General features: G+C 49.4%; 1 protein-coding gene across 7 annotated transcripts in view; it reads left to right on the top strand.

Moving 5' to 3' along the window:
• Positions 1-25,414, top strand: part of HNF1B (HNF1 homeobox B) — a 53,979-nt gene that overhangs the window by 8,603 nt on the left and 19,962 nt on the right. For 4 of the 7 annotated variants that reach the window (XR_009254814.1, XM_058703318.1, XM_058703314.1 and 1 more), the window contains exons 3-5: positions 1,925-2,189; positions 3,861-4,096; positions 23,290-23,450. Coding sequence is in view for 6 of the 7 variants with exons in the window: in XM_058703318.1 (XP_058559301.1) it covers positions 1,925-2,189; positions 3,861-4,096; positions 23,290-23,450 (662 nt within the window). In the remaining variant the exon portion in view is untranslated. The remainder of the gene's footprint in view (positions 1-1,924; positions 2,190-3,860; positions 4,097-23,289; positions 23,451-25,414) is intronic. The other 3 variants (XM_058703319.1, XM_058703317.1, XM_058703316.1) reach the window with 1 other exon arrangement.

The following is a 25,414-nucleotide window of genomic DNA, read 5'->3' as shown; positions in this document are numbered from 1 at the left end:
TGATCCTGGGTCCTTGGGATTATCCATACTGGCTTTTGGCTCTTACTTATGGTGACTCCACAGGGTCACAGTGAGGAGAGAAGACCCTGAGTGGGGAACTTCTTTCTCTCCCTCTTATTGTCCCTGAGGTAAATGCACTAGTTGGCTGCCATGAAGCCAAATGACATAAGAGGTATGAAAGCACTTTGAGAGACATGGCATCCATAGGAATTCGGGTCCCCATCACCATCCTGACTAGAGGTAGATGTTCTGAGAGACTGTTGAGTGCCCCTTAGGTGTTCATCCAGTCCCATTCCACAGGCAGGGAAGCTGAGGGCAGGGGGGAATTAGGTGACTTGGCTGGGACCCGCCAGTATCCAACCCAGGCAGTGGCTTCCTGCCAGTAGATTTGGCAGAACTTTCTCTCAGGTATCTAAAGCAAGTGTTGGGAACCAGTGAAAACACCACTTTAAGTAGCCTGAGAATCATCCAAAGTGGGTGGGGCCCAAATCAAAGGCCCCAGTGACATGTTCGGTCCATCCACCAAGGAGTCTGCTTGTACCTTGGCCAATCGGCAACCTGTTCAAACAAAGCCCAACACCACCTATCGCTGAGTCCTGAGTCCAGGCTGGTTAGAGGCCCACTGCTTCTGAAGATGGAACCAAATGGAAATGGATCCTTAGATTGGTAGTAAATTCCCTATTGCCGGAGGGAATAGACTGGAAAAACACATGGTAGGGTGTTGTCAAGGGGATTCAAGCATTAAATAGTAGCCCCGACTTTGAACCTTGGAGAATTTTGGATCGAGTTGCCTCTGAGACCTGCAGGATGGACTCTAGGAACGAAGAAAGAAAAACATCAAGGTCCAGAACATGGGGACCAGGAGTTAGGAAATGAATCTGTTATGTGTCCTTGCTCAGCAGGGCGGTTGGCCTCTATGCTTATTCATCTGTAAAATGGAACTAATGACCCTGAACCCTGCTTCATGCAGATATGAGGAGGACAACAACAAAGTTTGCCCACAAGTAAATATCAAACCTCATTTAAACCATATAGGCTAGGGTGTCATCACTGGGTGAGCTGCCACCTTTCATTCATTCATTCAACCAAAAATGTATCGACGGTACCTGGACCCTGGGAATTGGGTGGACAGGGAGCATCATTTCATCTATATTTATCTTTCTCCAACTCATTAAATGCCATTGCTAGAAAGATCCTTTGTCTGTAGACTTGTGCATTTGCCATCTTTTAAATGTGTAGGCAAGTCTGTGAGACATTTCCCTCTGGGGCTATTTCCCTCATAAATGGACCCCTGGACACACACATACACACCATCACCTTTGAAATGATCTGAAATCAGAGAGCTGCTTCTCTTTCTAATATAAAACTCCAGTTCTATTTATTTCAAAGTACCAGTCAACAGGTTTGGGTCCTGGGTTTTTCTAAGAACATAGCATCATAATGTGGACCCCTAGGATCTATGAGGAGAGAGGAGAGGTGGGGAAAGCTGTTTTTAGTCTCTGAATATTTTGTCTAAGTGCAAATTGTGCCTTTGAGCCCTTTCCCTCTAGACCTGAGACTTGGTTGAGCTCATCCTCTTGGACACCAAAACACAAGATGTCAGGATTCAGAGGGTTGCTTCATTGTCTGAGAGCCAGTGATCCAATGAAAACACATTACCACTAAAAACAATGGTTGGTCATATTTGAGCTCCTTTAAAGAAAGGAAAGGGGTGGCTTTGTGGGGCAGAGTGAGGTGGGCAGAGAGGAGCCTATCATGGGCTTCCCCTCTGTACCCCACACCCCACATGAAATAACGGCAGATGGCAAAGCTTTGGGAAGAAGAATAAAAGTGTTTTTGTCTGTCCGTCCGTCCGTCCGTCTGTCTGTCTGTCTGCCAAGTGAAGGCTACAGACCCTATCAAATCTACTCCTCTCTCTTTGCAGAATTCAACCAGACAGTCCAGAGTTCTGGAAATATGACAGACAAAAGCAGTCAGGATCAGCTGCTGTTTCTCTTTCCAGAGTTCAGTCAACAGAGCCAGGGGCCTGGGCAGTCCGATGACGCCTGCTCTGAGCCCCCCAACAAGAAGATGCGTCGCAACCGGTTCAAATGGGGGCCCGCATCCCAGCAAATCTTGTACCAGGCCTACGACCGGCAAAAGAACCCCAGCAAGGAAGAGAGGGAAGCATTAGTGGAGGAGTGCAACAGGTAACACGACCAGAAACTCGCTCGAGCAGGCAGGCAAGCACACGGACCTGAGATCCATCCCCTCAGTCCCAGGATATTGAAATACTGATTATCCAGCTAAGTGTGGCTAAATTGGGGTTTCCCAATGTGCATTCCACGGAACCCCAATTTCAAGTCAAATAAGACTTGAATAAGTCAAATAAGTCTCAAATAATTTGAGAAACATCAATCAGATGCATACTTCCTCTTGAGGAGTCATGGCATAAAGTAACATATTAAAGATTCCAAGAAGGCCTAGAGTCAAGAGACTTACTTGGCTTTGTTGAATTGATTGTTAGCTGTGGAATCTTTTTTTTTTTTCTGGGGGATATTTACACCATGAGCTATTATTGCAGGGAAGATACTCTGGAGAATCCTGGTCTAAAATATGTCAGTGAAATGAGAATCATATGTCTGACCTCCATGCAGACTAGGGAAAAACCATTGGTCTAAAAGGAAACTTGGCAGAAAAGACCTGGTCAGATCTGTCCAATCCACTCTGCCCACACTGAATAGAGTTCTTTTGGTATCTTAACAACTACATGTAATTTTAAAGAAAACTATTAGAAATCCTTGGGATACCTTATTTATTTCCTTATTTATTCATTCATTCATTCCTGCCATCCTCCCTGACTCCAACATTGATTTTTTTTAAGTTTATTTATTTATTTTGAGAGAGAGAGAGAGAGAGAGCACTCGCATAAGTGCGGGAGGGGCAGAGAGAGAGAATCCCAAGCAGGCTCCATGCTGTCAGCATGGAGCCCAGTATAGGGCTGGAACTCACGAACCATGAGATTCAGACCTGAGCTGAAATCCAGAGTTGGACACTTAACTGATTGAGCTACCCCAGTGTCCCTCCAACACTGACTTTCTTAAAAGTCTGGTCTTTGCTCTGGCCAACACCTGTGGTCTCTCTGTTTCTGGGCTGGGCTGGCTCTAGCAATAACATATGGCTGGGGAGGTCAGGCCAGGAAGGGGGAGGCAAAGCAATCAGCTTGGACATGTCACAGCCTATACTCTGTCCCCCTGCTAATGAGAAGCCCCCTAGCATCCAATGGTGTCTAAAAGTCTCTGACACGTGGAATTGGGGTTTCATGGGCAATGATAAAGCTGGAGACCAGCCACCTCGGCATGTTCTCCTTGTACCTCACCCAGGCTGCCTTTTGGGGAGGATTCCTGTGGCACAAATGAGGAATTTGGTTTCCCTGGCACCCTTTGGGGGTATCCAAACCCCAAATGACCAGAAGTCCCTTTGAAGGGAACCAGAGCTAGTGAAGGACGTCACCTTTTGTAGGTCGGGAAGGGTAGCAACATAAGATGTCAAGAGGCCCAGTCTGGACCTTCTCCCTGAATTACCTGCCTCTCGACTACTCTCTTCTTGTAAGGAGCCACACCAGAGGCCTATGCCCCTCACTGACAGGGCCACAGAGCTTGTGCTGCACCTGTGTTTGGCCCTAATCCCACCATGTCATCAGAGAACTACTACACAGGCTGGACTTTTCTCAGGACAGGCTTTTCCCCAGGATCTAGCTCTATCCTTGGCCTCTTCGTACTCCTAACCGAGACCACTGGGATTGTGTGTCTGGGGCCAAACACCGGCAAGCCTCCCCCTGGCTGTCCTTGCTCACCATCTCCCCCACTCTCCATCCTCAGGGCAGAATGTTTGCAGCGAGGCGTCTCCCCCTCCAAAGCCCACGGCCTGGGCTCCAACCTGGTCACTGAGGTCCGTGTCTACAACTGGTTTGCAAACCGCAGGAAGGAGGAGGCGTTCCGGCAGAAGCTGGCCATGGATGCCTACAGCTCCAACCAGACGCACAACCTGAACCCCCTGCTCTCCCACGGCTCTCCCCACCACCAGCCCAGCACCTCTCCTCCAAATAAGCTGTCAGGTAAGCCCAGCCCAGGCCTCACTGCCTCGGCAGCCCAACCATCCTGCTTCCCGCCATGGGTCTCATCTGGGTCAAGACTTTTCAGAGGAGGAAATGCTCTGGGATGGTGCTCAGGCTGACCTCCCATTGCCAGAGTGTTCTTGTGAAAACAGTATTTGGCTGTGGTCAGGTTTCCTCTGAGTACTTGCTCAGCCTCCAAGAGCCCCTCTCCCCAGTCTTCTCTGGTCCCCTTTCTTCTCCCTGTGTGGCTGCTGACTCAGCAAGTCAGTGCGGCTGTCAGATTAGATGGAGAGGCTGCCTTATTGGCATGCTAGGTCTACACTGCAGGCAGAGGGATCACCTCCTCCACCCCTGTCCATATCCTACCCCAGGGCTCTGTCCAGCTCCAGCAGGAGGAACCCAGGGGCCTCTGGGGAAGGGCCACTCTGTTGACAGTCTCTGCTTGTTCTCTGCCAGAGTTTGGGTGGAAACAGCCACATAAAGTCTTTGCACTGATGAATCGGCCAAAACTCATTGAGTACCTACTGTGTGCCAGGTCCCGGCCTGAATTAGCATGCCTCTGCTGTGGGGTGTGGGTTTATCAGGGTGGAAGCCCGATATGCTGAGTGTTCCATCACGCGTAGTCTGAAGGCACTTCTCCGCCTGGGGCTTAGTTCTTCCAGGAAAGCTGGCTTCCCAGAATTAGGATGCTTATTGAGGCCAGCGTGGTGCCCGTGTAGAAAGAGTATGGCATGGTCTCCCGCCTGCTCTGGGGAAGGGCTTGCAAAAGGAGAACCAAGCACCATTTCCAACTCAGGGTTGGTTCTGAAGTCTGTTGCTTCCTTGCCTGCTGGTTGCTCCACTGCTTGGAGAGCCCTGAGGTCTGGGGCTGACCTAAGTATTATGGGGCCCAAGCTTTTGTTCCACTCTGTGCTCCCACCAGGATCTCTGGGAGCCTGAAACTGTCTGGCATGAAGCCAGGGCCAGGGCTAGGGGCTTCTCTGGATCCAACTCCCATAGAAGGGGAGGCTCAGCCACACAGGGAGTAAGTTTTGGTTACCCTTGAGAGGCAGAGGAGCCCCTGATGGACACTGGTCCGATTGCAGAGTAACCCTTAATGGAAATTCAAACCAGGGTTCAGAGGGCAGTGGCAAACGGCATGTGGCCGGCACTGAGCAAGACTGGAGCACTTGCCGCCCGCAGTGATCCACGGAGCTGGCTCTGGAGCTGTGGGGGGCGTGGTTGGGGCAAGGGGCATTATTGAGGAGACAATGGCTATTGTGTTGGGACCTGTGATCTCCACACCAAAGTCAGGGAGCCTGCAAACCAAACAAAGGCCCAGCAGCTTTCTGACAAGCTGGGGTTGTGGTGAGGTCACCACAGGGTCGTTAGCTTAGGCCTTCTGTATATGGACAGGAGACAGAGAGGGGCTGGAGGGACAGGGACAGGTCCTGGAAGCTGAGCAGGGTGGGTGGAAAATACAGTCCCAGAGCCCTCTGAGTGGAGTCCCAGAAGGCATGGCCCACTTGGAGTGGGTTCTCTGGGGTCTCCCTAGATGTTGGCCTTTGAAAAAAATCATGGAATGCTGGAACTGGGCAGAACGTCAAAGAAGGAAACTGAGGCTCAAAAGAAGCAGTGACTTGCCAAAGTTATACAGAGCGATGGTGGCAGATGGGACTGGAACTCAGGCCTGCTGATTCCCACTTGGTACAGCATAGATGCACACGTGTCCCTGCCCACAGGAGCATATTGTCTTCTTGGGAAGACATTGTGCTGGCATGGAGAGCCCAGAACCATCTAGGGACCAAGGCTGTCTTTCAGGGCTTTGTGTGTCTTTCTAGGGAGAGACTCCTATTTATGGAGCATTAATTATGGGACATTGTATATTTTCAGTGGCTGCCCTTCCCCTCTGCCTTAATTTTCACTCGGGGCTCGTCAGGATAGTCCTTTCCATGCCCAGAGAGTGGATGCTCTGGACTTAGTTTTGAAGCCCACATCTAGCCAGCCAGATTGATTCCCATAACTGCAGCGTGACCCAGCCATGTAACTTCTCTGAGTCTGACTTTCCTGTCTGTAAAATCAAGAAGTCAGGCCTACCTCATCGGGTCCACGTGAGGATTAAATGAGAGAATGTATAAACACCATCTTTCCCAATAAACTGTAATTGCTATCATTATCACTCTTGTTATTACAGCAGTGGGAAGAAGGACAGGCAGCAGAAATCCATTTCCTTCTAAATTTCACACACTGGGGCATTATTCCTAAGAGGCAGTGACATGTGACCTGGCCCTGGGAGTGGAAGCAGAAGCGGCCACTGGGCTGGGGCCTGGGGTGCAGGATGCTGGCATGCGTGTCTGTTTCCCCCTCTCAGGTTGCCAGGGGGGGCACGTGAGGTGTAATGGGGCTGCTGGGGAACGCACCCAGGCCTAGGCCGACAGCAGGCTGGAGCCCAGCACTCAGGGAGGGCTATGGTCCATAGAGCCTCATGGTGCACTTCCTATCATGGGCCCCACGGCCAAGGTACACTCTCTAACCAAGCCCAGAATGTACATGGGTGTAGAATACAAAACGAGCTCTGTGGAGGCCGAGGAGAGACCAACACCCAGAGTCAGCAGCAGCACCAAACACCCTCCAAGGCTAAGCTGGGGAGACAAGGCCCCGATCTCCCTCCCCCGCACTCCCTCCCCTCTGAATGCCAGCCTCTGAGCCAGGAGGACTGGAGGCACTTTAGAGACAAATCTTTCCCTTGAACCTTCTTCCTAGAGAGGAGAGCATCCCTTCCCTAACGAGCCGCCTTCTCTCCCAGCCACTCTGGGTGTGCTGTGGCCCACTTGCCCACGGTGACCACAGTGTGACCCTGGTCCTGGAATGTCCGGCACAATAGGAGTGGCAGGAGGAGCACTTTGCCTCTGTCAGCGGCTGATTGGTTACAAGGTGCCCTACAAACACGCTGTCAGCAGAATCAGCTGTTTTCGGCGTTGCCCCTCCCGGCTTTACAATCACACACCAGCATGCAGCCCAGGGTTGTCATGGCTTTGTCTCCCTTATGCATGCTTAATTGCCAATTAAGTTGGGGCTTTGAACCAGCCTGGCTGCCGCTGATGGGCCTTCATCTTTCCAGTGAGTGTCACAGGGGCACCCTTTGTTTGCTCTTCTTGGGGGCCTGAAGTTACTGTAGCAGGCTGCAGGCGGCCATTTATCTTCAGCCTGGAAGGCCTTTATCTGCACACACACCCCCCTCCCAGCCCTGCTCTCGCCAGCAGGAGCTGTCCCTGGTTATAGGCCCCATGACAGCCCATTCTGAGGCCATTGAGCAGGCCCGGAGTGATGGCCCCTACCTCCATTCTGGAGTGGAATCAAGAGAAAGGCCCCCAAAAGGTCAGAGAGCAGGGCTATGGCGAGGAAGGGGACTGGTTGGAGACAGGTGCTTGTATTGATTGGCTTGAGGAGGAGGAGGAGGAAGTTGGCATGGAATGGAAGCTGGGCTAGCCTTGGCCCAAGCCTTGGGGCCCAGCTGCATGATCTGTGGTGGCCTGGCTCACTGTACCCTTTGCTCCAGCCTGCAGCTGTCTGCGACAGCAAGGGGGGAGCAGAAGGTCTTCAGCTTTCATTCAGCCAACACATCATGTCCTCACTCTTCTATCATCTTTTGGGAAGGAGATTGAGGCTCATTCTCCCAGAGGTGAGAAGAAGCCCTTCCAGAAGAATCTTTGGGTACTTTAAGTGGAGACCTTTATTTCTGTGGCTGCTTACTCCTGCTTCTCTTGCCCTTTCTCCAAGCCTAGTGGACTTGATGGTCAGATCAGAGCTTGAAACCCAGAGAATCCTGCCTCCCACCTCCCCCTTGTGGCCTCTCGCATGCCCTACCAAGTCACCCACAAGAGTCCAAAGACTGAGTCTCAGACAAATCAAACTCTGGGCCAGGATATCTGTGTGGTTGCTGCTGCTTTCCCTGATGCTGAAATCTGTAGGACCCAAGGAAATCTCAAAAGTGCCCAACGGAAGGGTTATGGCTAATGTGAATAATCATAACAGCTAGTGTTGATTAAATATTTCCTGGGTTCCAGACCCTGCGCTGAGTGCCTCCATGCATCATCTTATCTAATTCTCATGACAACCTTGTAGGGTAGAAACTTTCTGTACCCATATCCCCATTTTACAATGAACGAAGGTAAGATGTTTGGAATGTAGATAATTTGCCCAAGTTCATATAGTTAGCAAGCAGTAGAGACAGGTTTTGAACTATTACACACTGACCATCTCTTCTGCTTTATGCAGATGCTAAGAACTTTTCAGGCATGGAAACCAACACACACACAATACCCCCACAGTCCCTACTTTTCCCACATTCTTATTGCTCCCCTCTGAAAGACAAAAGGCTTTAGGAGAGCATGGCCAAGGATGGGGGTCTCCCAGTCTGGCTAGTTTACTGCTTCCCCTGCACCAACTGTTGCCCCTGACCAAGGTAGATTCTGCACTCTGCAGAAAGAGATGTGAGCCCCCTCTTCCACCACCCCATCCCCATCTGGGCAGGGATTTGAACTGCCCTTGCAGTCGGCACTGTCTGGGGCACTAAATGCCTTAACAACTTAATGGGGCTTCTGAGACAGCCCGGTCACCTCAGCTCACCTCTGAAGCTCCGCCCCCTCCCCCGGGCAGCAGACAAGGGGCGGGGCGTTTATGAGGGTGGTCGTAAAAATATTCATCTCGGCAGCAAAGGTCCCCATAGTAAATAAGCCCTATTGTCCCAAAGTAGCAGCTTATTTCAGTTCAGAAAAGAAACAAATGCCACCTTGAAACATCTGGTGTTTTAGGAAACCCTTTTGTACTGACTGGGAGTCCAGGGGTGGACCTGGCTCCACGTTTCTCCTTCAGAAGGACTTTATCTGACGGCCATTTTATCTGCTGAATTTGAAGGTCATTTTATCTTGCGGTACCACCCCATCGGCTGCCGCTAGATTGAGGAAGACAATCAGGATATTAATGAGATTAAGAGGCCCAGCCTTCAGAGATTCTGCTGGCAACCTCCTCCTGATAGTGGACCGAGCCTGGTCTGCATACAAAGAAACCTGGCTGCTGGGCTGGTGGGGCTCAGAGCTTGTGCACAAAGGAGCCAGGAGATACTGGAGTGCTATCACTGTAGGCAGCCCCGTGGGCCATGCCTAATCCCCCTGAAGGACCCTTAGATGATTCAAGGACTCCTTGTTGCCTCCAGTCAGCACTGAGGAGGAAGGAAGCTGCCAGTAAACACACAGCCCCTGCCTGCAGGTTATAGAAGTGCCCTTGGAATCTGTTTGTTGAAGGTTTGATGGGAACGGACAGGAACTTGGGGGGAATTAAGCACCAGAGGTACAGAGAGCGGCCAAAATCTGTGCAAGGGCCTTTGAAGCTAGCTGCTCGATGGGAAGGCACAAGATCTGGCATTTTGCCTCTACCCACTTTTCGATGAGAAGTACAAGCACAAATGGGGAAGATATATATATATATATATATATATATATATATATATATATACACACACACACACACACATACACACCCACATATATGAAAATTCATATATATATATGAATGTAACATAGCCCCAATATAAGGTCAAATGAGGCATTCAGTTGTGGTTATCATCCTAGGAACTCTGGTATAGGGGTTGGCAAACTTTTTATGTAAATAATTTAGGCTTTTTGGGCTGTATAGTCTGTCTTCACAATTACTTGACTCTGCCTTTGTGGGATAAATGTGGCCATGAACCATATGTAAACAAGCGAATGTGGCTGACTTCCAACAAAACGTTATGTACGGGACTGAGATTCGAATTTCCTATAATTTTCAAATATCACAAAATATTCTTTGGATTTTTCCCCCAACCGTTTAAAAAGGTAAAAGCCAAGCTGAGCTCATGGGTCCCACAAACTGCTTTGGCCTGTTTGGACCACAGTTTGCGGACCCCCACTCTAGGATAATGGTTCCCAATACCTTGCCACACTTTAGAATCAACTAGGGAGCTTCTAAAATCCCAATGCCCAGGGGTGCCTGAGTGGCTCAGTTGGTCAAGCATCCGACTCTTGATTTCGGCTCAGGTCATGATTTCACGGTTTATCAGTTCGAGCCCCTCATTGGGCTCTGTGCTGTAAGGTATTCTGTGCTGTTTGGTATTCTGTCTCCCTCCTTCCGTGCCTCTCCCCTGCTTGCTCTCTATCACTCTCTCAAAATAAAAATAAATGTTAAAAAAAATGTAAAAATCCCAGTGCCCAGGCTGTGCCATAGATGCCTGACCATCACCCTGACGTGTGATACAGATTGAAGATAATCTGGGGAAATGCTTTTCTAAATCCAGTGGGTATAGCAACGAGTCATATACTATGCAGGCAGACCTGAATTCCAACCTCGATTTGGCCTGTGTGACAATGGGCAAATCTCTGGGATCACTAAGCCCCAGTTTTTCAATTTGTAAAACGGGACACCAACTCATGCAGAGGCTATGAGGATTAAATGAGCTGGTGTATGTAAAGCACCCTGGATGTAGCAGGTGCTCATGAATGGTAGCTATTGCCATTCCTTGCAGGGCCTTGTTTTGGGTTTTTATTCCCCCTCTTTCTCTCTGTTCCTCTTGGAGGTTTCTTTCAACCCTGACTTTTAGAGAACTTGAAGGGTTTCCAACTAGACACTCATCTTGGTGTTTGTGGCAGATTAAGTCTGGCTTCTTGTATAATGCAGTTTCTCATTCTTCCAAGAAGGACTGCTCTGTGACATCCATAACGCACGTCCAGTGCCATATCCAGTACCATAGGCATTTAGAGCAAAAAAACAGAGCTGGGAAGCGCCAAGGATTGTGGGGAGGGGCAGAGGCTCATGACCATGTAGCAGGAGGTCAGGTTCATAAGATGACCCTGAATTTCCTGTAGGGCATTTTTCTCCTTTAATTTAAGGAGGCATGAGCACCCTGCTTGTTAGTAATTAGCCCTGGGATCCTGCCAATTAGAGGGGGTGTGGTACTTTCTTGTTGGAAGCCCGATCAGAGAAGCTTAATGGCCTTTGTTCTTAGGAGGGAAGCTCCCCCAAATTTCAGGCACAAGAGCAGTAAGAAGGGGAGGGTGGACACAGCTCCTGCAGTGAACACAGGAAACCTCAGAGGATCCAGAGGGCTGATTCTCTGGAAGCTGCTTCCCTCAGCCTGTGAGCCTGCATTTGCCTAAGATACACCTTCCTGTTGCCCTGTGCTCTGGCTTCAGCAGCCCGACAAAAGCACCACTGTGTGAGTTTAGCCACTGAGGAGTCAACCGATGAAGCCCAATCTCTAATGCTTTCAGGAAGTCAAGAACCATCTTTCTCAGAACACAGACTCACCTCCCTCCCAAGCTGGAAGAACACCATGCAGATATCTTTAGTGTTTAATGACTCTCCCAGGGAAGTCTCCATCCCCTGAGGCAAGCTGGCTATGGGCAGGCCCTTGCCTGGACTGCACTCAAGAAGGGTGTATCTGGGTAGCAAGGGGTAGCATCCCCAAACAGGCTTGGGCTTGATCTGTGGTTCCTTCACTCTCTGATGGTTACTTGGGCTCGTTGAACCTCAGTGTGTTCATCTATAAAATAGGGATCAGGGATTGTGATGTCTGTCTCCTCAGGGCTGATGTGAGGTTTAAGTATGATAAAGGGCCCAGCAACAAGGTGCCTGACAAGGTATTGTTGGGTTGGCTCAGGAGCCCTTAGGGCCTTGAGAGAGAAGAAGAGCTTTGGGTTTCCTTGGGTTCTTGACTAGGGTGTGGCTTGCAGTTTCACCCTGGAAGTTTCCTTTTCCATGAACCCTGCTTCTCATTTGAGACATCAGAAACCATGAAACCCAAGTATTGGCAAGACCTGTGCTTCTTACACCTCCATCCCAGCCCACATAAAAGGCATCTTGGGAGCTCATTAAAAACACCCACATCTCCCCCACCTACACCTTTTAGAATCAGAACTTGATGTTGGCGGGGGGGGGGGGGGGGCGGTGGGGGGCAGCAGGTCAGGCGTGGAAAGTTTCAATAAACTCTCTTAAGAAATTTGGATATACAGTCAGGGCTGGACATCACAAGGCCAGATGGAGCAGAAGGGTCTGAAGGGGTTGATGATGATCCTGAAGGCCCTTTGCTAAACTAGGAGAGGTGAGGCAGCTGGGGGAAGGGCCCTGGACTAGGATTCAGGAGACCTGATCCGCGAATGAGAAGGGGTGACCTTGGGCCAATCACCTAACTTCTCAGGGATTCTGGCAAATGAGGGTGTCGGACCTTTCAGCTCTGACGGGTGAGTATTTGGAGATTGCATGTAGCATCAAGTGTTGGGGCCCAGGCCCCTGCTGCCTGAAGTAGCAGAGGGACGTTGGTCATTGTGATATCTTATTGTTAAGCTCATCATCTGTCTGTCTCTCGCTCCTTCCCCATTTCAGGAACTGTGTGCTGTTACAATCCTTCCACCTTTATTAGGGACCATTAGAGCTTTACAGCAGCGGCAGATTGGGTGGGGCCAGTCACAATAAACAGATTTATAATGGGTGTAAACGAGACACCTATCACTGCTGAAGGTTAACACTTTCAGGGCCTTTGAGTGGCAGCCTGCATGCCCATTGCCTTCTGGCCCTACCCAAGGCAGGGTGCCGCTTCCTGGTCAGCACCTCTTGGACTGGGTTGGTGATGAAGCCCAGGGAGTTCTTGTTCAGCCAGCGGGGAAAACCTCTGAATAACATCTCCCATTTGTGTCACATCAATTTGCATGGTGGGTACAAAATAGCTGCTTGATTTATCTCAAGGTGTTTTACCAATGGAAACAGAAACAAGCCTTCTCCTCCTTCTTGAGAATCTTCCTGCTGGGTGAAGTATAGGGTTTGCATCCCTATATGTCAAAGCAAAAGAAAGAAATCCAGTAAGTCTCATTCTTCCTGTGAGGAAAAGTAGTTCCCGGAGTCTCTAAAACTGTGTATGTATGCTGAGTGGTGGAATTCCAGGCTGTACCCACATCGAAGCCCGAGTTGGCTTTCTTCACCACTATGTCTCCAGTCCATAACCTGTGCCTGGCACATGGTGGACATTCCATTATTTGTGCACTGATCATATCTATTATGAAGGGCTTCTTGTCCAAAACCCGAATACATAAATCCTCTATTTTGTAATCTGTTTTTCAGGTTTAGAGTTAAACTGACAAACTCCATAGTTTGTCTCGTTTTACGTAACATAGTACATATTATGATTTAAAGCATATTTTCCCTTTTCTAGAAACAATGACATCCAGCTCTACTTTCATTGATACTGCTTAACCAAAGTATACAGTGTATACACACACACACACACACACACACACGCACACACACACACATGCATAACCTCCAATATTTAATGTTACCAGGAAGTTTTCAAAGAACATATTTTTGGGGTGCCTGGGTGGCTCAGTCATTTGAGCATCAGACTCTGGATTTCAGCTCAGGTCATGATCCCCGGGTCATGGGATGGAGCCCCATGTTGGGCTCTGTGCTAAGCAGGGAGTATGCTTAAGATTCTCTCTCTTTCCCTCTGCCCCTCTCCCCTACTCACATGTGCTTGCTTGTTCTCTCTCTCTCTCTCAACATAAAAGAGAGCATATTATTATTCTTTTTCTCTTAATGTTCTACTGGTTTAGTTTACTAGCTTAGTCTACTAGTTTAATTTAGTTCTACTAGTCAGCTTAATGCTCTACTACATTAGTTCCTATTATAATTTCTTACCAGCATGTCTTGGACAAGAAAAGAGCTAGAATAGCTCTTCCTGAGTTTATGTTGAGTGAGCCAAGGTCTAGAAAAGGGCCTGGATTTTTTTTTGCAGATCAGAGTCATTTGGACAGATGGCTCTAAGCAGCTGCCATCCTTGGGGGACTGCTCCCTGAGTGCTTTGCTGGTGCTCCTGTTCAGTGGAAGCCAGTAATCATCCAACCTCCAAAGCCTCACCCTGATGCCTGGTGCAGCCTGGGACCAGCGTCCATAAGCTGGTACCCAATGGCTATCTGTCATGCTGCTGCTGCTGCTGCTGCTGGGGGAGCTGCCTCCAACGGTGGTGATGAAGAGGCTGGGGTCTGGCCAGGCAAACTCCCGTAACGGGGCAGCTCTGACACTTGCCAGGCCTCAAAGGATCTTCTCCCCGGGTGTCACTTCCCAGCAGGGCCCTGCTTATGAATGGGTCGCAGTGGAAAACCTCTCCTTTCTAAGGCAATTTTATGAGCCTTTCAGTCACAATACAGATGTCTGTTTTTAGGACCTTACTTTTGTGTGGACACCCAGTGGCTCAGTCTGCTGATGGCTTTATAGCCTTCTTCGTTCCCCAGATCCACTAGAAGCGTCATCGTCCTCCTCGCCAGCCAAGCCCAGGGGCCTTTGTTACAGCTACATTACCCCTCCTTGCAAAGGCTGCCTCTGAGAAAAGAGACCCCAGGAGCCAGACTGCGGCAGGGCTCTGTCTGTCCTCACAGCCTTTAGGCCTAACGATGTCCGCTTTTAACCCTTCTAAGTTTTCACTCCAGCTTCCTTTGGAGAAAAAGGCATTTAAGTGACATTTAGTGTTGCCACAGTAAATTCCCATTAATTGATCCTTCCTCAAAATCAACCCGATGAGCCTCAAACTGGGTTCTAACAGAGTGAGTCCAAATTCGGGCTTCCCACCCGCAGCCCCAAACCTTTAGAAATGCTCAGCCTGTGCCCATGGAAGCACCCATTTCAACCCCACCCCCCCACCTGCTTAAAGCATCCTAGGTAGTGAGAGTTATGCTTAGGCCCCAAGAAGTCAGGAATGGGTAGGCCCCCTACAGGCACCCCCATTGGCCTTTTTCACACTAGGTAAAGCACTAACGAGATCCAGGCTGCTTCATAAGTAATACTCCTCGGTGCACTCACCCTGCGCCTTCAAACACAAAATCACCCCAATGTGTCAGTGCTATTTCTATTTTGATTATATTTTACTCTCGCTTTCTCCCCCTCTCTCACTCCCCCTTCCTCCTTCTTTAAGGGGCATGCCTCCCACTAACCTCAGCAAAATCAGGTGACCTAGAGGAGAAATGTATACCACTGTCACTTTTGCACCGCTCAGCTCCACAGACCATGTGAAACCTGGTCATCAGTTGCTCATTCCACCAATATTTACCGAGCACCTCTCACAGGCTAGGCTCTGTGCGAGGTGCTGAGGACACAGTGGAGACCGCAGGCAAGGTCTTGCCCTCGTTGGGCTTACATTCCAGTGACAGAGACAGTCAAGAAACGAGTAAACAAAATCATTTCAAACTCCTTGGGGGGTCACGATGGAGGCTCAACCTACCTGGAATCAATTTGGGGCTTACAGGGAAGAAGAAGAAGGGTCGGCTTCAGGACGCCGCTGACTTGCTGGGGGCCCCTTCACAAGAGGTAGTGAAAATAACCTCTTCCTCTTCGAACCTCAGCTTTCCATTCTGTCGAATGGGCATCCGTGACACATTGAGAGCAGGCTGCGTAAAACACTCACAGATGTGAGGACTTCTCAAGTTCTCAAGTGCCGGCCTGGTTTCTTTCACTTGTAACAGTGGCCTCCGGGCTGAAGGGCTTGTTGCAAAGCATCTGATGTTTGCCTGCAGAAACGGGCTCTCCAGTAAGGACCAGGCATGGTGGCCGGTTTCTGTGGCCCTCCTACCTCCCCACATGTGTGATTTTCTCAGGTGCACTGTGCAGGTCAACTTCTGTTCTTGGCCAAGATGCTTTTGATGGAAGACGATTTTTTTCCCCTGTTGGTTACATTTGCTTTGATTTTTATAAGAAAACCAGTTTGTGGGCTTTCCTTAAGTATCACTCAACTTTTACTCCTTGAGTTCAAGAATGTTTACCGTCCCCGCAGGCCTGTCTGTATTTCTCCTCTTAGGAACTGGGCTCCTAACCCAGCCACCTCGGGTAGAAAGAGATGTGGAATTAAAACCCAGCCCAGTGTTTCAACTGCTTCCGCCTTGCATCAGCTTTTTTCCTCTCAGGCTTTCGGATTTTTAATCTGAACTCTTCGCAAATGTTAATCTTTATCCCCAGAGGGGAGGAAATGAGAATAAGAGCTGGTGGTAGTCCCGTGTTACCAGTGAGGAAACTGAGGCAGCCGTGCTATCTCCTTTATTTAAAGCTTTTATTTCTGGACCTCCCAGTTCACAATCTTTTATCCCAGATGAGCCTCTCAGACGGTCACTAGACTGAATCATTTGCGTGTCTGCCTCTTTTCTCAAGAAAGTGACTCCTCTGTGGGGAGAGGGGAAATGGATTTCTGAGGATAGGTTCCCGGGCCTAATTCTGCCTGGCCCCCTCCCCGGCCGTATGTGTTGGCGTCATAGGAAAGACAGCTCTGTCTACCCATAACTGATGGGCAGAGTTGTTTCCTTTGGGAGGAGCTTTCTCTGTCGCACGCTCCTGCTTGCCTGGGTTTAAATTCCCAGGTTCTAGACCCAACAGGGTTGGGCTGTGCTCTGCATGAGGTTAGAAACACAGGGGAAGAATGCGTGTGACAGAGCTCTGGCCAGTTGAGTAATGTTTACTCTGTTGGTGGCTGGGACGCTCATTCGCGCTGGCAGAGGTCCATCAGCCAGAGGAACATTCCTGCATTATCAGGGATGGGAGATTGGTTTTGAAATGTCAAGGGTGAAAGGCATCCCACCAGATCCTTGGGTGAGGCTCACAGACCCCAGTAAAAAGGACCCCCTCGCTTCAGCACCAAAGGCCACGTGGGGGCAAGCTGAACCTCACATGGCTCAGGAGGCCACACCTCCCACTTTTCTTCTTGCTAAAAAGAGCAATTCTGGTCATGTTTTCCTGGCTGACGTTGCTCTTTTCTTTGCCTGGCATTTTCTCTCTGAGCAAAACCCGGTGTTTCTCTTACCTTATTTAATTCATTCATCGTTATGGCTTCTGAGGAAGGAAGATCCATATGCCCATCTTGTAGATAAAAATACCAAGACCCAAAAGTTGATTGGTCCAGAATCATCAAGGCAGAGAGACAGAAAGAGGGTATTAGTTTCAAATGTCTAATTGCTGGTGTCCTGTTGATTTCTGGAATTGTGGAATTGGGATCTCAGCTGCTTTTAGAAGCTCTAAGAGAGGGGTGCCTGGGTGGCCCTGTCTGTTAAGCATCTGACTTTGGCTCAGGTTATGATCTCGTGATTCGTGGGTTCGAGCCTGTGTTGGGCTCTGTGACAGCTCAGAACCTGGAACCTGCTTCAGATTCTGGATCTCCCTCTCTCTCTCTCTGCCCCTTCCCTGCTCACACTCTGTCTGTCTCTCTCCCCAAAATAAATAAAACATTTAAAAAAATTTTAGAAGCTCTAAGAGGGCTATAGTTCTAAGCCCCTGAAGCACAGGTTTCTGAAAAGTCCCCACGGTTGATTACTCCCTGAGCAGGTCCTCTCTGGGGTCCCTCCCACAAGGCAGTTGTGTCTGTCTTTGAAAACAGATACATGGTCAGTTCTATAGAACCCAACATTCACATCATAAAAACCACTGTGCTCTGTAAAGTAACCCAATAAAAACTATAGGGTTTATGGGGAACAAAATGGGGTTAAGGACACAATACTCAAAACTTCTTCAATGACACCCCTTAGAAAGATAAGAATCTAACAAAAACATTAGCCAAGTTTTACACCTGTTACGTGGTTAGGAAATGCATAAATGCTGTAGAATGATAAATATGGCCCTTTACCTTGAAAACAGTCCTGCAGTTTGCCTTCGGAAGCAGGCATCAGAAGGGCTGTGGCTTGAGAGTTAATGTGAAGCAGGAGAAGGAGGGTTGTCGGAAATCGGAAGGAAAATTGTAACTCTAGCCGCGGATCAATGTGGCTTATAGCACATGCAGTGAACTGTTGGTAGATGCTCAGAGTGTGTGTGCGTGTGCGCATGCGTGCACATGCATGTATGTACGTGCACACACACTAGTATGGTTAGTGTCCTTTGTGGCTCCATTCAGCTGGGTGCCGATTTCTGAATTCCTCAAGTGTGAAATTCATGTTACACTCAGATTATCCCATATTTGTCAGTCGAACTGGAACAGATCCACACTTTTTTTTTTTTTTAATTTTTTTTCAACGTTTTTTATTTATTTTTGGGACAGAGAGAGACAGAGCATGAACGGGGGAGGGGCAGAGAGAGAGGGAGACACAGAATCGGAAACAGGCTCCAGGCTCCGAGCCATCAGCCCAGAGCCTGACGCGGGGCTCGAACTCACGGACCGCGAGATCGTGACCTGGCTGAAGTCGGACGCTTAACCGACTGCGCCACCCAGGCGCCCCCAGATCCACACTTTCAATACCAACATTCCCGCAGGACTGAAAGCATTCTCTCCTTCTGCCAGAGGGATGCTCCCTTGTTCTAGAGCATGAATGCTCAAAGCAGCTGAGGGCTCATTCCTTCATTCGGGAAATATTCACAGTCCCAAGGCCCTCTGTGAGGCTCCGAGGAAGGAACAATGAGTAAAAAGTCATCCCTTCCTTAAGAGGGAACAAGAAGTATCCTATTATCAGAACATTATGGTGCAGGGTGTCCGACTCCTGCTGTAAGAGTCTTGACTGCATGTAAAATACCAAGGGCGAAGCAGTTAACTATCAGAATGAATCAAAGCGAGTTCCACAGAGGAGATGGCATTTAACCCTCTTAAAAGATGTGGCATGGAGAAGAAGGGAAGAGCTTTCCTGGCAGAGGGAACAGCAGAAGCAAAAGCACAGAGGCAGGAGATGGCAGGGCCAATGTGACGAACGGCAGGTGCTCCGACATGGCTGTATGGGATGTCGTGAGAGATGATACAAATAAGGCGAGCTGGAGTCACAAAGGCCCCATTCTGCTAGTCTTGGGTTGGGGTTTTTCCAGAAGGCAGCGAAGGGCCGTCATAGGTTTCCAAACAGGGCAGTGACGTGGTACAAGTTTGTTTGAGAAAGAAATCCCAAGCTCCAGCAGTGAGAAGAGTGCCTTGGAGGTGGTGCTGGTGCATAAAGTGGAATGTGGAGACGCTGGTTTCTGGAACCCACAAGCTTCTTTCATGTTTTGATGTGTTTGTCACTAGATTCTAGCTGGGATGACGTTTACTGCTTATGCCGTGGTTCATAGGACCAGCGATGGGGGCATGGCCAATTAGTGACTTGATCCAGGAAGAGAGTGGAAGGTACGGGGCCACGTCTAGTGTTGTCATATCTCCTGTGGGGCCTCTGGGGCTGTTAACCTGGCATCTTTGGCATCGTAACCCAAAGCCCTTGTGGTATATTCATTTTCAGAGCTTGCGATGGTGAAGGAGGAAGGGAATGTGCTCCATTCCCCGAGCACAGTACCTGCCACATGATAGGTACTCAATAAAGTTTTGTAACCTCAGCCTCCTGAAAATGTCTTTTAAACAAAGACAGTCCCAAAGTAGAAGGAATGAGGTATCTTGTGCCAAACACATTCTGGGGACTTTCACATCCATTGAGTCGTTCATCTTCCTCCCCGTGACCCTAAGGGGCAGATACTGTTAACAGCAGAGAAACTGAAGCTTGGGGTGGTTAAGTAACTTCCCCAAGGCCACACAGCTAATCTGTGGTAGAGCCAGGATTCAAACCCAGGTTGCCTGGCTCCAGAGCCTCCTCCACTTTGGTTCTCCTTTGAAGTACCCTTCTGAGTTTGTGAAATACACAAGGACCTGGCCTCTTTCCTTCCTCTGACAAGAACACCTATTTCTGGGGGATCGCCAGTGGATACTTTGTGATACACCTTCCATCCCCTTTAAGGTGGCTACCTGATTACAGCCACTTTCTCTGGGTCCAGAGTGACTGCCAAACTCCTTGGTGGGAGAAGCACCGGTGGGGAAGGTTACAGGTGAATCTGGAGCTGGCAAGCAGCCCCACCAGCTCCCACCACACTCTGCAGTGAGAACAGCACCCCCCCACACCCCCAACAGTGGGTAGACCTCTGGCTCAGAGATGAGGAAGCTGAGCTCACCCAGGACACTGATGGCCAAGCTGAGATCAAACAGGGATGATCCCCTGCCTGCCAACCCAAAGCTGTCTCTTAGCCAGAGGCCTAGGCCCCTGTCTTTCTTTTTTTTTTTAGTTTGTTTATTTATTTATTTATTTATTTATTTATTTATTTATTTATTTTGAGAGAGAGAGAAAGCACAAGTGGGGGGGGGGCAGAAAGTGAGAGAGAGAGAGAGACAGAGAGAGAGAGAAAATCCCAAGCAAGCTCTACCCTGTTAGTGCAGAGCCAGATGCAGGGCTCGATCTCATGAACCTGAGCTGAAGTCCTATGCTTAACCACCTGAGCCACCCAGGCGCCCCAAGGCCCCTCTGTCTTTAAACAGAACAGCTCCACCCTTACATGAAGCTGTGCTGGGGGAGAAAACAAGGTTTGAACACCACAGCAGCCTTGGGCTACCCTGGCTGGATTCTAACAAATGGCCCTTGACACTCTTCTGCCAGGCTCCCTCCTAAAGAAGGCTTTGTTTCCTATGGGTATCCTTGGTTAATTATTTTTAAATACATAATTATGTAGCCTGCAGTAGGGGAGAAGCCTCCCTGTGACCCATATTTGATCACCAGAGGACGGGCCCTCTTCCTTTGGCCAAATTAAATAGGCTAAAACCAGAGTCTGTTTGACTTGAGGCTGAATCGATGATGGGGACAGGCTGGGAGGTGAACACACACCTGACTCCCAGCGTTATCACCACTCACTCAGGAGCAGAGCATCTTGGGGAGGTAAATAGCGGGCCGGGGAGTCAGAGAAAACAAGAGAAAAACAAGGTGAAGTGCAGTCCCTCCAAAAGGAAAGAACGAGAAAACAGGAGCCAGGCTTGCCTCCCAAGTAGCTTCCAGGGCAAAACACATAAGTGGTTCTTCAGAGTAGGATTCTTGGGGAACTATGCTCCATGGACAGGTCATTCCATTCAGTACTTAGAATCTGCCCTAAGTTGCCTAGAATTCTAGAGTCTTAGGGCAAATATCCTGGGGTCCATCCCCATACTAGCTGCCTCCCGACCCATAGTTACCATTTCTTTAGCATCATGCTAGGAAACTTTTAGATATATTCTCTTATCCAGAAATTGCCCTGTGAAGGAAGTGTTCCCTCCATTTTATGAGAGGAGGTGAAGGCACAGAGAGAGAGAGAGAGAAGTAATTTTTCCAAGATCGAACATCTCCTAAGGGCAAAGTGGGATTTGAGCCTGAGTTTGTCTAGCTCCTGAGCCCACAGTCTTCCCACTGTCCCTCCTCAGAAAATTCTTCCTATTATTGCTTTGAAACCTGCCTCCCTCTTTTCTGTTGGATCTTCTCTGCCTCCTGAGCTCACAAGGTACAGATCTTTCTTCTTCTATGTCACAACACTGTGAGCTGTTGGATGTATCCTGCCAGGAGCCCAGTGGTAAATGTGAGTGGAGAAAAAAGACCCAGTGTGATCCAATGGGATGAATAGAGGGTAGGAGATAGGAGACGCAGGGACTGCAGATAGGTGTGGAGGACCGCGGGCAGGACTGGGGAGGGGGTGTTGGTTCAGAGGCAGGGGAGCCTTCCTCCTTTTAACGTCATGGCTCCTGTTCCCCCAAAAGTGTGGTGCCCCAGACCAATAACCACCAAATTCCAATTTGCCACCGTCACCCCCCACTGACAGCCCCTTGAATCAAAGGATGAGGACAGCAACCAATAGAGGAAGCCCATAGAGCATTCATCAAGCCACGCAGAGTCAAACACGTTGCTCTTGAAGGTTAGAACCCTGCCTTAGCATTTGTTTGTTTTCTTCCCAGCCCTCTTAAGCTCTAGGTCATATCAGCCTTGGGTAATGTCCTTTGGATGATGCCAGAAGACTGGTTTGGGTCTCCTCTTGGCAAGCTTCATCTTAGTGATTTGGAGGCTGCTGGTTATGGCAGCTTGCCTGGCCCCTGGGAAGGGGGGCTTTGTAGCCTCCTTGGGCAGGTGGGGCTCCAGGGGGAAGCAGGAAGCAGGACAGGGGGAAACAGACCAATAGAATCAGTATACTTTATACAGTAATGGTTTGTCTTGGGAAAGCTGGCAAAAGGAGAAGTGCAGCCAGATAGTTGGCCCACCCCTCCAAATAATTGCATGCCCAGAGCACTGGTCTCCCTCTCCTGCAGGTAGAAATAGGGTCCCCCAAACCTTTTTGTCAAGTCCAAAGTACAACACAAGAACACAGTCTTTGTAGGCTTTGAGCTTAGGGTGAGATGCCCCAGCTGCCCCCAGCTTTGTCTTTGTCTGTTTCACGGGCGCATCTAGCAGGACTTGGACTCTGCAAACTGGGTCCAGGTTGCTTGCACCCCTTCGGTCCCCTTCTCTGCCCAGTGCTTTTCCTTTCCTGAACACAGACCTCTGTTTTGGTTCCTGAACCAGAGGGAGGGCCAGAGTAGTGAGGCTATAAACATGCTTGGTTCTCCCCTCCCTTGCAGACCTAACTGCAGTGGTTTACTAAAGCATCCACATCCTGCCTGTGTGTGCTGCCTGCCCCACCTCCCGGCAGACTCGCCTTCCCCTGGGCCCTGGAAGTCAGCCAAATGGGACCCCATCAAAGGAATGTGAGTTCCAGAGCCACAGACCCCCAGCTACAGCCCCATCCCTGACCTGTTCTGTCCGTGTGCAACACCCTCCCCACCCCCAGCCCTGGCCTCTTGTGCTCAGCCATAATAGTAGTGTGCAAAGACCGATGCCTTCCACTCTGGCTCTTACAGGGCTCCCTGGACAAGTGCCTCTTTGTAGGATGGGTCTACTCATGCTTTGCAGCCCCACATTGCCAAGAGATGCCAGGGAAACATTTCTAGAAGACATTTTGAAGAATACAAGAAATACTCTAGTTAGGAAGAGAAGGCCAATCTCAGCCCCCAAATCCTGCAAGAAGTATGCTGAAGCAAGAATAAGCATCCTTTTGTCCACTCGCTCGTTCGTTCGTTCATTCATTCATTCATTCATTCCTCTGACAGATATTTATTGAGTGGTTACCAAGTGGCAAGGTACTGGGGATACAGCAATGAACAAAACAAAACAGATAAAAATGTCCTGCCCTCAAGGAGCTTACATTCCAAAATTAAGTAGATTCCACTCCAGCCTTTACCCTGGAGAAAGCCAGCCAGTGTCTCTCATAGGAAACAGGGGAGGAAAAGGCAACTTTGGGTTCTTGTCATCCACCGTGTGAAAACAAGGGGAGTCAAATGTGTGTTCCAGGACCCTGGGGGCACTCATGTCTGCTGTTGGGTCTGTCTTGTTTTGCAGGAGTCCGCTACAGCCAGCAGGGAAACAATGAGGTCACTTCCTCCTCAACAATCAGTCACCATGGCAACAATGCCATGGTGACCAGCCAGTCTGTTTTACAGCAAGTCTCTCCAGCCAGTCTGGACCCTGGCCACAATCTCCTCTCACCTGATGGTAAAATGGTGAGTACACCTGGGCCATTGTAGCTCTGGAGCTGATAAGATAAGAGGCAAAACAAACACAACTTCTCACAAGGCCTGCCTCAAACAATGAGCCATTGTAGCCCTGGAGGGGAAAACGGGGGCTGTCCAGAGTTGGGACAGAAAGGTAGAGCTGGTGACCCAGCCTTTGGCGGGTGGAAGAGGTGTTCGGTTTGAACCTAGCCAATAAATCTGACAGAGTCCTGCTCTCATTTTATTGATTGAATGCCTCATAAAGGAGCAAGCCGGGTGGGACGCTGTTTGTTTTGGGGCAGGCAATGACATTTGTGTTGATAAAATGTTCATTCGTAACCCCCCCCCCCAAGGCCTCCAAAGCCAGTCTTTTAACCTTAGAGAGTATTTCACTTTGAAACAAGCCCCTCTTTCTCTTCGCCACACCCTGGTGCCGGCAAGGAGAGAAATTAAGTCAGGATGTAGTGGGTGGCAGGAGATGGAGAGAGACTTCTTGAACTGGGACATCAGGTGGTATGTCAGTGCAGAGCAGGGCACAAAATGGCGGTGGGGCGGGGCAGGGCAAGGTGAGGCTTACAAGGAAAGTGAGAAGCACCGACTTTGAAGTTCCAGTGACCCGGTTCAAATCCCAGCTCTAGCATTTAATAGCTGTGTAGCCTTGGGCAGGTTACTGAACCACTCTCCGTCTCTCAACTATAAAACGGGCATAATAACAGTGTGGTTGTTGGGGGGAACAACTGTGATAACAAGGGAAATACTCAGCACCGTGTTAAATATTCAAGAAGTAACTGGTGTTATTGTTAATGTCAGTGTTCCTCTCTTTAACTGAAGTTTTCTACAATCATAACCACAGCCCACACCCAGATGTAAGTTTAGCACACTTGGCGAGGAATAGACTCTTTTTGAATTTGAATTTTCAAGGCTCTCATTCTCTAACAGCACGAGTGCAGGGGAGCGCAGCCCCGGAGAGAAACAAGCATTACGACACGAGTAAGGGCAGGAAATGGAAAACTTTATTCTTTGGGTCATGCTCCGTGTTTCAGTGGGGGGGTTGGGGGGGAGGAGCTGCAGGTTCCTGGCTTCCACGCTCAAGGTGGAGCCGCACACATTCCCTCAAGGTGTCTGACCCAGGGGCAGGTGGGGGCCGGCGTGGGGGAAGGGGACGGGGAGCAGATGCCATTTTAGACCTTGACGTGTGTGCTGTGTAGGCAACACAGGAATGGTGAGTCACAGGTGATTGAGTCCCCAGCTCCCTGGAGGAAAAACAAAGTGTAGTTTCCAAGAGGAGTGCTGGCTCGGCCAACTCTCGTCTCGGGGACGCGAGCTGCTTTCCCTGGTAGTGGTCTGTGCAAACAAAAATGAAAAGGCGCTCCTGGGGGAGGCATTTTGTAGCCCCCTTTCCCTCCCCTCATCCCTTATGCCTTTTCTTCATGAAAAACCGTTTGTGTGGCTACTTTGTAAGAGGCACAGACAAGTCTTCATGAGTCACTTTGAGACCCAAACAGGTTAAGAGTAAGGATTGCCCAAGCTGCCCTGGGGAAGAGGGTCTTGTGGAAGAAGTCTTGACTTCTCAGTGCATGAAATCCTTCAAGTCTCTGCTTCTATTGCTTGAAGGTCCTTGGGGTTTCCCTTGCACCCTCCTGCTCTTTTTCCTAAGAGGCAAGTGGCCTCACCCCAAGCCGGGGCTGCTCCAAAGGCAGCCTGCAGACACACTTTCTGCTTCCTGTTCTGCTCAGCAGTGCCCTAATGGCCAGTATATTATTGGATTGATGATTGACCAAGAGAGCACACCTCAACGTTAGCAAACACCTGGAAGCTTGTTTGCAGGGACCAGCTTTTTACTAGTCTCCAACACCCTGGTTCATATGTTATGTCACTATTACTGGATGCCCAAATTCAAGAATCTGTTTTCTGTTAATATCTAACAGGTGCATCACAGATTGTGGTCCACCAAGGCAAGAGTGGAGTATGGT

The sequence above is a fragment of the Neofelis nebulosa genome, chromosome 16 (assembly GCF_028018385.1).
Source record: "Neofelis nebulosa isolate mNeoNeb1 chromosome 16, mNeoNeb1.pri, whole genome shotgun sequence".
Lineage (NCBI taxonomy): Eukaryota > Metazoa > Chordata > Mammalia > Carnivora > Felidae > Neofelis > Neofelis nebulosa.
Note: the sequence above shows the minus strand (reverse complement) of the source record. Positions and strands in the feature narration are given on the sequence as shown.